The sequence below is a fragment of the Vigna umbellata genome, chromosome 1 (genome assembly GCF_029865625.1).
Source record: "Vigna umbellata cultivar VRB3 chromosome 1, Vumbellata_1.0, whole genome shotgun sequence".
Lineage (NCBI taxonomy): Eukaryota > Viridiplantae > Streptophyta > Magnoliopsida > Fabales > Fabaceae > Vigna > Vigna umbellata.
The window spans coordinates 70,122,687-70,135,930 of NC_142165.1; the positions used below are offsets into that span (position 1 = coordinate 70,122,687).

General features: G+C 35.6%; 2 protein-coding genes across 2 annotated transcripts; one reads left to right on the top strand and one right to left on the bottom strand.

Annotated features, from left to right (window-relative positions):
• The first annotated feature begins 5,840 nt into the window (after positions 1–5,840).
• On the top strand, positions 5,841–8,365 carry LOC148206182 (uncharacterized). Its single transcript, XM_088107075.1, has 5 exons — positions 5,841–6,049; positions 6,163–7,135; positions 7,227–7,450; positions 7,527–7,784; positions 7,873–8,365. The coding sequence occupies exons 1-5, from the start codon at positions 5,841–5,843 to the stop codon at positions 8,363–8,365; spliced, it is 2,157 nt and encodes a 718-aa protein (XP_087963201.1).
• A 2,736-nt stretch (positions 8,366–11,101) lies between these two features.
• On the bottom strand, positions 11,102–12,244 carry LOC124822118 (glutathione S-transferase U17-like). The gene is made up of 2 exons (XM_047294086.2): positions 11,926–12,244; positions 11,102–11,605 (listed from the first exon to the last, which is right to left on the bottom strand). Exons 1-2 carry the CDS (start codon positions 12,238–12,240, stop codon positions 11,252–11,254), a joined length of 669 nt encoding a protein of 222 aa, XP_047150042.2. The 5' UTR covers positions 12,241–12,244; the 3' UTR covers positions 11,102–11,251.
• Between the last annotated feature and the right edge of the window lie 1,000 nt (positions 12,245–13,244).

A 13,244-nucleotide genomic window follows, 5' to 3' on the forward strand; every position in this document is an offset into this window, starting at 1 on the left:
TTGCTTATGCAGTAGGTAGATTGAGTAGGTACACTCAATGTCAAAATCACGAACAATGGGATTCACTTGCTAGGCTTATGAGATACTTAAGAAGTCCAATGGATTATGCCATTGAATATAGTGGATTTCTCGCTGTACTAGAAGGGTATAGTGATGCTAACTGGATCTCTGATTCAGATGAGACAAAATCCACTAGTGGTTATGTATTCACACTTGGGGGTGGTGCGATTACATGGAGATCAGCCAGACAAACAATTATTGCAAGATCAACAATGGAATCTGAGTTTGATGTTATTGAGATGACTGGTAATGAGGCTGAGTGGTTGAAAAACTTCTTAGCAAACATTCCACTACGAATGAAACCAACCCATCGGTGTCAATACACTGTGATTGTCAATCGGCAATAGCTATAGCTAAAAACAAGATTTACAATGGAAAGAATAGGCATATCCAATTGAGACACAATTTGGTGAAGCAGCTGCTAAAGAGTGGAACTATTTCCATTAATTATGTGAAGTCATAACGGAATATAGCAGATCCTTTGACAAAACCCCTGGAAAGACAAATGATATTAGAAACATCGAGGGGAATGAGACTTAAGCCACTTGCAAACAAACAAGTGATGGTAACCCAACCTTTGTGATTGAAGATCCCATGAATAAGGTTCATATGGGTAAAAACAAGTCACTTGTTAGTTCTGATAGCACTAAATTGATTTTTAATCAATTATTTCCCTTCCTATGGTGTGTGTGTGTGTGTGAATGTGCTAGAGAATGCATTATTGAGAGGCTAACCTTTGTTATTAAAATTCTATGTGGTTAAATAATTTTAGTTTAAACAAAGTTTTTAACGATTTTCATGATCTCTAGAGCACTCATGAATACTGGGCACACACATGACCTAGTAAGCGCAACACAACGATAACAACAAGGGTTGTGGGGATGTATTGTGATTGATAAACCTCTAACACACGTCAAGTGTCTTTGGTTCATATAGTTTGCTATACCAACTACATTGTGTGTTAAGTATCTCAATCTAAGACTGGTTCATATAGCTTGCTATATCAGCTCTGATGCATTACATCCTATGAGACCCAGAATAAAAGTTTCTTATCTTTCTTTTAATGATTGAACTATTTGAGTCAAAGACTGTTTTTCAACTTCTTTTGCAATATGTGGGGGATTGTTATAATATATTAATATTATATTATTGCAAAAGTTAATGTGTGGTTTAACATCATTAATTGTGAGCTTGAATTTTGGAACGTTGGGCGGCAATGTTCATTTTTCTTTCAACGTTCAATCTCTTTAATGGTTGCAACGATCATTTTGCTTTATTACTTGGTGCTTTACATGTTCTATAAATAGAACAACTTTTTCCTTTCCAAAACACATCAAAACCATTTTCTCATTCTCTCTTCTTTCCTTCTAAAATTATTCTGGGTTATTTATACTTTTTTTAGAGATCCTTGCTAGTTTTGATATCCTCAGAAATTTTGAGAAGTTCCTATTGTATTCCGGGGGACTTGCACAATACACCGCAGATAAGTCTTTAAGGATAGTGACTCTACACGCCTCAGGAAATACTATTTTGTCAGCTTTTCTACAACATTTATTCCATGATCTTTATACACTCTTGATATCTAAATCACATTTTTTGTTGTTGTGATATTTAATCAACTTGTCTAACTTTTCAGGAAAGAGTAAAGTGCCTAAAAATCGATTGCCACATTATTTCTGAAAAGCTTCAAACCGAAATGTTCAATCTTTTACAAAAATCAAGTTTTCTGCAATTGACCTATATATTTTAACCAACATTTGAATATAACTCCATTCACAGAAAATTTCTCCAAGCTGGGAGTAAATGTTATGAACTCTCCAATATGTGGGGATTATTAGAAGATAAAGAAACAAATATTTATACTTTTTATTATTATCATTACATATAGAGTTAGTTGTTTCTCCTCATTCTATGTATAAATTTTTATTAAATGATTTATTTCACAAGATCATCACTACTACTACTAAACAATTTTACCCATTGAGTTTTATGTGCAAATGGAAACGAATATGGTCAACCTTCATTACAGTTTTAGATTGAGTTTAACAATTAATTGAGATAAAAACTTTTAATAAATGAATATTTAATAGAATATGTACAAACTTGGTTGACCAATGTTTCAAGGTGAAAGAAATAGATCTTTTAATATATTTATTATAAAGGGTGTCAATGTTAGTTTGAAAATGGTACAACAACAAGGTTATGTCAAGGAAACGGCAAATACGAGAAGGTTGGAAAAGCAAAGAGGCCACATCATAAAAACAGCTCTGACATTAGACTTGTGATGGTCTTTTGGTTTTAGAGAGATGAGTACCCAGGACATCCCGACTTTAAGGTGTGAATCGATAGTTTCGAATACATGTGTCAATCTTTTTCCCTTCTTTTGGCTTTTCTTATTTTCTTTTCATTTTTCTAAAGGGATTTGCCTTTTCTATGTATCAATTTCAAAAACAACAATAGCTAACATTTTATATTTGACTTGAATTTTAAATCTCCCATGATTAAAGGCAAAAAGCAAAATATAAAGAAGAGAATCCTAAGGAGTCAAGTAATATTGAGAAAACCTCAAGAAGACATAATAGAAACCTAATTCTAAAGAACTTGTTTTGAAACTAAAAACAAACATGAACTCAAGATGTAACACAAAAGAACAAAGAACCAACAAGACTAAAATGTTTTGTAAACTTCAAATTTTAATGATGTAAAATGAAAATAAAAGGATAAACCAAGTAATGACAAATTGGACTAAACATGACATTAGACAAAACATCAAGATCATAAAATTCAAGAAAAGACACAAATATGGATATACTGCGTATATTAATCGATTAAAATTTCTCCTAATCAATTAAAATAGAAATAGAAATCCTATTACACACATGAATGATTCAAGAAGAACAAATGGTTGTGAACCAAGTTTAAAGACAATACGAAACACATATATCATTCAAACACAAACATAATACATATAAGGAAAGCAAGAAACAACATGGAATTGGATCAAGAACACTTATCTCTTAAAGAACCATGAATGGAACCCATATTAGGATGTAGCCATTGTTGGGGATATCAAAATGATGGTAAAGGTTCTAACCATAGCTCTGAATACCAAATGATGGAAAAGTGATTTGGTGCAAATCCAAATGATGAAGGTGGACAAAATCAATCTTCATTAATATGCACAATAGACTCCAATGATAGAGTATGATCCAAAGAATGGGTCAAAACCCACATGAGGAACATGTCTTGGTGCCAAGATGATGGAAACCCTCTTCACTCAAGTTGAAGAAGAATCCATGAAGATGATGTACTAGACGCAAAAACATAAAAAGATGAAGGATGTTGTGTTTGAAGAGTGGGTTTTGAGTGTTTCTTGAAGAAGGTTGGGCCAACCTTCAAGGAAAAGGTTAGGAGAAGTCAAGAATAAGACTATCCTAATGAACTTAGAAAAAGGGAGAGTTGGAAAATTTAGTGACAATTTTCTCTATATTCAAGGCTAAGTTGAGTGTATAGTTGTCTGAGCACTCCTTTTATAGAAGGGGAGTGAACTCAAGTCTTAACAATGAAGAAAACAAAGGTATATTGAATCAACAAAGGTGCATTGAACTAGAAAGCTTTTTGAATCTTCTTCAAGAGTAGATGCAATATATAAGAGCCTTTTCATTTAAACCATTTTTCAGAAGGTTCCTTAATGCCCAAACAAGCCTAAAAACATGTTAGATTGTCTTCCACTCAAGAAGTAAGTTAAAAATCCAAAATTTCACTTTCTAATGTAGTCTGCCTATTTTAATCGATTATGAGCTTTCTCAATCGATTAAACCAGTACATAATGTTGTTTTTATGAAAACTTGTTTGTTTAATCGATTATGAGTTTTTTTTAATCGATTAAAACAATACATGAAAAATAAAATTGGCCAAAATACAAGTCCAAATGAAATGTAACATTGGCCAAAATACAAGGCCTAAAGAAAAGACTTATTTACATATTTGCAAGGCTTAAGAGAAGGGAAAAACAAGTCAAACCACTATCTTCCACAAGAGTAGAAGTCCTTTAAGTCCTTCTTCCTCTTCCATTCTCCTAACCCTAGTTCAAGTTGTATCTCCCTTGGATGAATCTCCATCAAGCTTCCTTCGATGAGTTTCCATCATTTCTCCTTGTTCGCTTCCATGTAAGAATTATAACCTTGTTTTTGTGTGTACTAAAAGTTTTAGAACAAAAAAAACAAGTATTTTTAATTTTAAAAGTCAAATAACTTCCATATAAGATCCAAATAACACCAACTCACAAACATTTTAATAAAAATAAACATACACAAACACCAACATTAATATACAATTGACAAGAGAAACTAAACACAACTTATCCCATATGCCCAAATTTTGGAGTAAGAGAAACAAATTGTGACATTTAATTGATGGAAACATAATTTTTAATTTATGCGGACAAGCCCTACCCTGCTATGGGGTCACGTGAGCTGCATGTTATGCAAATCTGGTTTAGTGAATCAATAGACTCAAAATGTCAGTCTACCACTCGTTTTACTAGTGGGCTTACGAACTGACTCGCTTGACCCGCCCCACTTTGTCAGCCTTTAATTTATACACATTAACATTCTTCTGCTGAGAAAGATTCCAAATTTGGTAAAAACAATTGTACTTGAAACTTTCTTTATATACATTTTATGATTAATAATATAATTGGAAAAAAAAATAGAGGTTCGCTTGGTTATTTGTTTTTGTTTGTATTAATCTTATTCTAGGTAATATACTTTTCATTTTCTCAATTCAATTTTTGTTAATAGACTTTTTTAAGATACTGTTTATAGGTGTAGTTTAGGAACAGGGTTTCCTAAGTGAGTAATCAACTCTTACATGCTTCAAAATTTAAGTTTATGAGTTCTTTACTGTTGTTTTGGTTGTATGCTAGTAAAAACTTTCAAATTTTAGTGTGAACTTAATTAGTAAGAGCAACTCGATGCAAAACCAATATAAAAATGTATTATGTTAATGTTTCTATATGTTTATCATTCAATTTACTGATATAGTTTAGTATTGTTTTTAGGTTTAATCCTTTAATACATCCCTATTTATGTACGAATGTCTCAATTGGGTCCTCGTTTTTTAAAGTGTATCAAAATGGTCCTTAATTTTGAAAATTCATATCAATTGAGTCCTTCCCGTTAAGTTGGCTGGACGGCGTTTAAAAAATTGATGACTGGGATGCTGAGATGAGGAAATGTTAATGACGTGGCATTGAGCTGGCTTTAAAAAGAGTTTTTTTATGGTAAATCAAAACGCAACGTTTTGATTTTGAACACAATCAGTGAGTGTTTTATGAGAAGGAGAAATCCCTAAATTGCAGAGGGTTTTGTCGAGGGTTGTCGGTTGTGTTTTGTGGTTCCAATTTGGCGGACATTAGGTATCGTTTCTAGATTTGCGAGTGATCTATCGGTGGTATTTCGGTAGAATCAGGAAGGTGTTGGCGGTGAAGCACGTGGAAAGCAGTGACGAAAGTGTTCGAAGTGAACCACGTGTTCAGGTTAGTAAATGTGCTTTTGATTGAATTTTGTGATGATTTTGTCGTTTATGGTTGTCGTAACCTGTTGTATGTTGTATATTGTTTCGTTTTCGATTGCAATGTGGTCCCTCGTTATTAAAGCGTTGTTTGATTGTCTTTTTCAGTGGGTTGTGTATATTGTTAATGCTTTTTTTTGTGGTCCCCCATTGTTAAAGTCTTTTCTTACTTTATAGGTTAAAATATAATTGTTGTGTTGTACGTAATGGAAGGAAATTTTGAAGTTGTTTTTCACCATGGTGGAAAGTTCATAAATGAAGGAAAACTTAAGTATGAGGGGGAGAGTACAAGTTTATCCTTTGACCCAGACATGTGGAGCTATTTCCTTGTAGTCAGTGTAGTAAAAAGTCTAGGTTATGATGGGTTTAAGGAGTTGTTGTACTGCGTTGGTGGTGGTTCTGTTTTGGAAAATAGGTTGGAACCTTTGTTGGATGACATAGGAGCCATGCACATGATTACCTTAGCCAGGCTTAATGGTGAGGTTCATCTATTTGTTGTTCACAACGTCTCTGAATGGAAATCAATAGTGATGTGGATCATGGAATCAATAGTGATCATCATAGAGGTTTGTCCGATGATGAATGGAAATCTGATGAATTAGACAGTGGAGCAGAAAGTGAAGCAGAAGATGCGGAAGAGGAGGGTTATGGGAAGTTTGTAACCTTCTGCATGCCTAAGACAATGGTAGATTATAAATGGGATGTGGGAACTTATTTTGCTAACAAGGAAGACTTTGTGGATGTCATTAAAACATATGCAATAGAAAATGGCAGAAATATTAAATATATTAAAAATGATAAGAAGAGAATGAGGGTAAAATGTATGGGTGCTAAAGGAGAGTGCCCCTGGATGGCATATTGTGGTTATATGGAAGCCATTCATACGTGGCAATTAAGGACTATTGTTGATGACCACAAATGTAGTAGAGAGCACAAATTAGGATTAGTTAATGCAAAATGGCTCAGTAAAAGGTTGGAAAAAACTGTTAGAGAAAATCCACAAGTAAAGGGAAAGGAAATTCGTGAGAAGATAAATCGAAAATGGAATGTGGGTGTATCTAGATGTATGGCTTATAGGGCAAAGGCCATTGCTTCAGAAAATGTTGATGGGTCTTTCAAAGACCAATATAGAAGGATTTATGATTATGCCAATGAGGTTTTAGTTCGTAATCCAGGATCCACAGTAAAAGTCAAAGTTGAAGAGAATGTGGATGGAATCAGTTTTATGAGGTTTTATACATGTCTGAAGGCCTGCAAGGATAGTTTTGTGTCCTGCAGGCCAATAATTGGGTTGGATGGTGCTTTTCTGAAAGGAAAGTATGGTGGTGAAATGTTAACTGCTATTGGTAGAGACGCAAATGATCAAATGTTACCTCTTGCGTATGCCGTGGTCGAAGTAGAGAACAAGGATACTTGGAAATGGTTCCTTCAACTTCTGGTTGAAGATCTCGGTGGGGAGGAAGTAAGTTCATCATTTACATTCATGTCGGACCAGCAAAAGGTAATGCACATGACCTATTCCCCGATTATGTTAATTATCTTTGAGGTTGAAATCATATCTCTAACAACACTGTCATAATTTGATTCAACAGGGACTACTACAAGTTGTACAAGAAGTCGTGCCTGGAGTTGATCAACGTTTCTGTGTTAGGCACTTATACGCTAATTTTAGGAAGAAATTCCCTGGAAAACAACTCAAGCGTTTGATGTGGAAGGCAGCTACAGCAACCCATCCACAAGCATGGGAAGCAGAAATGAGAAATATTAAACAGCTTAACGATGAGGCTTTCAAATACTTGTTAAAAATCCCTCCCAGGTGTTTATTTAAATTTCTATTCTTAAAAATCTGCCAAATATTCACAGTAACATTGACGAACATATATATGTTGTAGGTACTGGTCAAGATCAAGATTCAGCAGCAAGGCTCAGTGTGATACTTTGGTTAACAACTTGTCGGAGGCTTTCAATAGTGTAATGCTGCATACAAGGTCTAAGCCAATCGTAACCATGATGGAGGAAATCCGGCTTTACTTGATGAAGAGATGGGCAACTAACAGGACAAAAAGTCAATCACTTTCTGGGAACATTTGTCCAAAAATAAAGACTAGACTAAAGAAGGAGTCTCAATTAACTAAATATTGGATACCGTGGTAAGAATGAGGTTTGTTGACTTATGATTTCTTTTTAAATGTGTTAGTGGTTTATGATTATAATGTGTTTCTTGTTTGGATTTTACAGCTGGTCAGGAAACAAGATTTTTGAAGTTCGACATGTGTCCCAAGCCGGTGACAAATTTGTAGTCAATTTAGATGAAAATTTGTGTACATGCAGGAAGTGGGAAATCACTGCCATACCATGTTGCCACTCGTTAGCTGCTATGAAATTCCTAAATCTTGATGCAGAGGAATTCATTCCATGTTGTTTTAGGAAGTCAACATATGAAGAAACATACTCTTCAATTATCTATCCAATAAATGGTAACAATATGTGGGAGATTACCACATATGAAGATGTTCTCCCTCCACCAAAAAGAACTTTGCCTGGAAGACCAAAGAAGAAGCGAAGGTTGGAGCAATGGGAGTTGGTGAAGAATGACAAAAGAATGAGGAAGGGTGGTTTCAAGAAAAGATGTGGCATTTGTAAGGAAGTCGGCCACAACAGGACTTCTTGCACCAAAGCACAACAAACACAACAAAGTAACCCATCAACTCAACCAAACATCCCATCATGAAATGAAGAAGAAGCTGCAGTTTAAGGGGATAAATGAACAACTTCAATGTATTTTTTAATGTCTCTTTGTATTAGACAGTACTTTGGTGCTCGTTTTGTATTACACAGCAACTTGGTGCTCTTTTTGTATTAGACAGTACTTTGGTTACACAGCAACTTAATGCTAATTTTGATGTTAAATCCTCTTTTTTGTCTTCTTTTGTAAATAATTATGATGTCTTCTTTTGTAAATAACTCGTCGCCCACCGATAAGAGGACGCTCGTCCACTCTGGATGGTCGAGAGGACGCTGCCCAAGCGATAAGAGCACGCTCGTCCACTGCTGACGCTCGAGAGGACGCTGGCCAAGCGATATGAGCACGCTCGTCTACTGTGGATGGTCGAGACGACGCTGGCCAAGCAATAAGAGCACGCTCGTCCACTATTGACGCTCGACAGGACGCTGGCCAAGCGATAACAGCACGCTCGTCCACTGTGGATGCTCGAGACCACGCTGGCCAAGCAATAAGAGCACGCTCGTCCACTGTTGACGCTCGACAGGACGCTGGCCAAGCGATAACAGCACGCTCGTCCACTGTGGATGCTCGAGACGACGCTGGCCAAGCGATAAGAGGACGCTCGTCCACTGTGGACGCTCGTCCACTATGGACGCATTAGACAACGCTCCCTCAGCGAGAAAAAAAACGCTCGTCCACAGACGACGTTCGGTGCACGGTCGGCCAGCGAGAATAGGACGCTCGTCCACAAAGGAGGTCTATGATAGCAATATATACACTCATAAAACAGTGACCCTGACCAATGCAGATTGTATTACACTCATAAAAACACCTCAGATATGCAGAATTTTTTAGACTCATAAAAACATTACAACTTCAACATAATAACATTATTTTTACTCATCACATTTCATAACAAAAATAAAGTTTTCAGTAGTAAGAAGTCTGACTTTCATTGAAATGGAAGAAAAGTACAACACGGTTACAACCCATCAGCCCATTCTCATCAACATTGATACGCAAATTGTATTTATTACACATAAAAGAAAAACCAAAAATATCAACACCTTCATCCAGTTTTGAACAACCAACAAAGATTTCTCAAACTTAACTAAAATTTTCCTATTACTATCCATTTCTTCACTGTGCACCGAACTTTCTTTGTTTCCTTCACACTTTAAGCATTTGCCCCTTTCCTCTTCCACAACATCATTGAACCATTTGAAGTAGTTGCAACCACCCTCTTCAGCACCATTCTGTATAAACAACAATTGATTCTCAAAAACACTTCCACATAATACAAACGTCAAATAAATCATACCTTATACTTCGAGCATCCCCAAAATTGCTTGCCACGATTCTTCAAAGTTTTAGCAGTTCTCAGCGCGCATCTCAGTCCACAGTGGCAAATCGGTGAACACAAATTACGGTTTTCCTTCCGCCACACACTGCATGTCGACGAACAACAAGAATGCTCCTTCGACATCGTCTTCGAACAACTACGTTCTTAAACCCACCCACCTGCGACGAACAACTACGTTCTGCAATTTAGGGATTTCTCCTTCTCTTTATGGTTCACTTGGAACACTTTCGCCACTGCTTTCCACGTGCTTCACCGCCAAGACCTTCCTGATTCTACCGAAAACCCTCGACAAAACCCTCTGCAATTTAGGGATTTCTCCTTCTCATAAAACACTCACTGATTGTGTTCAAAATCAAAACGTTGCGTTTTGATTTACCATAAAAAAACTCTTTTTAAAGCCAGCTCAATGCCACGTCATTAACATTTCCTCATCTCAGCATCCCAGTCATCAATTTTTTAAACGCCGTCCAGCCAACTTAACGGGAAGGACTCAATTGATATGAATTTTCAAAATTAAGGACCATTTTGATACACTTTAAAAAACGAGGACCCAATTGAGACATTCGTACATAAATAGGGATGTACTAAAGGATTAAACCTTGTTTTTATGCATAAATTTGAAAACATTATATCCTTAAATTCGTAGATTTAACAAGATTCTAGATCCTTAAATTCGTAGATTTAACAAGATTCTCATTCTGAACTTTGCAAGATTTGGTGATAGTTTAACTCATTTACATTTTGAACTCAACCCCTTAAAACTAACATGACATTATAAATAATTTTTTGGTCCAACTCTATAGCATAATGACAACCAATATGGTTTAATTTCTATTATAATTTCATATTGGGTTGACCAAAGCATTTGAGATAATAACTTTCAATAAATATATGTTCGAAGGGGAAAAAAAAGACAATAAGAGGCAACTCTTCTAATTTGAGGTATGCATTTGATAGACAAAGAAACGCCATATAACTTTAATGTTTAAATAAATACACTTTACGTGGTTAAGACTGTCATTTTTTTTTCTTTGAGGGACTAATTAAATTTTACTCGTTATTAGTATTTTATTAACAAAAATTGTACATTTTCAGCCTCTTTATAGTTACTGCTACTATATTACAAAATTTTAAAGACAATATAAAAGTAAACAGAGATTAACTTTAAAAGAAAATTCATATTTTCGTAAAGTGAAACATGTTCGAGTTGTGCTGAAATTATAGCTGCGTTAACTTTTTTTTCTTCTCTCCAATTCTTTTTCATTTTTAATCATTTCTCTCAAATTACACATTCTGTGCTTATTTACGAATTTAAAAAAGAAAAACTTTCCAAGACTCCTTTTGCGTCTGGTTTAAATTTGTAGGCAGAACAACAGAAATCAGGCGAGAAACAATATTCATATCAACTTCCAACTACACAGATTTCAATTAAAGAAAAGAAAACTAAAGTCTGAGGAAAGCATGAGCAATACTGCATGGCATATTATTTTATAGAAAACTTCAATAACTTTGAGTAGAAGCATCCATTTTCAGCCCTTAGCTAGAGTTTTGGAAAACTCAAGAAGCCTCCCTGTCTCTGGCATAACATCTTTGACAGCAGAATGTGCACAAAACCTTTCAGCCCATTTCAGCAGCTCAGGTGTGTTGTTTTGGTCAAGCAACTTCACCCCGTTGATTATCTCTACCACCCTCAGCCACCCCAAGAAGCTTCCAAGTGCAATGTCCAACAACCCAATTTGGTCACCACCATAAAAGCCCTTGCCTTTGCTGCTATCTTTAAACACATCCTCCAACATTGCCAATCCTTTTCTCACTTCCTCTATCAACCTCTTCTTCTCATCCTCTTCCGAAGCTCCTCTAATGGATCTCATGGTTGGATACAACTGCTCACGTAGTCACAAACTTCATAAGCTACACTTTTTTTTTATCATACATTATTTCTTAGGTTAAAATAATGAAAATGAGTTAAACATTCATTCAATACAAAAAATAGTACACTTTCAGCGCTTGTTAATTATCACTAATCATTAGATATGCATCATTTTTACAATTTCTTTTTCATGAAAATTTATTTGAAATTTACAAAAAGAGTAAACTTGAAAAGAAATTTCTTAAATTGGTAAGTTGCCTTTGGAAACATAAAACTGCATCACTTTTAAAACTAAATGGGGAACAATGACAGGGATTAAGAGAGTTATTATACCGTTTGATCAATGTAGACGGTCCAGAAACGAGCAATGGCGCGGTCATAAGGATCAGAAGGGAGAATGGGAGAGGCAGAGAGCCAAACATCATCCACATATTGCACAATGATCAAAGACTCGCAGAGGGGTTTGTCCTTATGAATGAGAACTGGGATTTTCTTGTAAATGGGGTTGGATTGAAGAAGAAGCTGGCTTTTGGACGATAACTTTTCCTCATGGAAGTCATACTTCACTGATTTCATGTTTAGAGCTATCCGAACCCTCAACACGTATGGGCTTGGCCATGCTCCCAACAACTTCACCTCACTCTTCATTGTCACCTGTTACAATTCCCTAGGTTTGTCTTTCTACTTGGATGCTCATCACTAATAATTAAATAGAAGAAGGAAGCAATAGTGATGAGAAGATTAGTTGATGTAGAGTGTTAGGAGGTTAGTTCACAACGTGAACGTAGAATGCTAGATGAAGTTGTGTACTGTTACCTACCCCTGTCCAATATTCTACTGCACCTACTTCCTACCTTTCATTAATGTCACTGCTAAGTTATTAGATTGAATTATTAAATATTGTAAATCTTATTCTTCAACGTTCATATTCACATCCTAAAATCCACTCAAGAATATACATGCTTTGATATGAGGCCTCGAATACAGGCATTATAATTGACTACAAATCAGATAAAGCCACTGTAATTGCAAAAACTGGATCCCAGGGAAAGCAAATTCATACCAACATATCAGAAATATGCATCTAAGTCCAGTATCCCAACATCAGGGAAATCTCAAGCTCCTGTGTGGACATACGGGTACACCAATACCCACATTTATGCCTGTTGAATATAGTGAAAAACTATATTTGGATTTATCTTCCTTGTGTTGAATACACACATAGGGTTCTCTATTTATAATAGAAGAAATATGGGCTAAGCTCAAAATACAAATGAGAAATAATAACAAACTAACTAAAAGATAAAGGATATAATATATCTAACACTCTCCATCAAGCTGGAGCATACAAATTGTATGAACTAAGCTTGGAATAGATGAACTCAGTGTTGAACTAGATGATTTGTCTTCAAGAGTGAGGCAAACATAGATGGACTAACAACAGCTTGTGAAACTTCAACTTCAAAAGTGGATGAAGGAGAGCAGTTGTGGATAATGACAAACTGCAAGGACTGATTCCCAATCAATGATGGATGAGTGACGGGATCAACAGTCGTAGCTGAAAGCTAAGAGCTACAAAACTGCAGGGACTACACTAAATCCTCATCAATGATGGCTGGGTGACGGGATCAACAGTAGTAGCTGAAATCTAC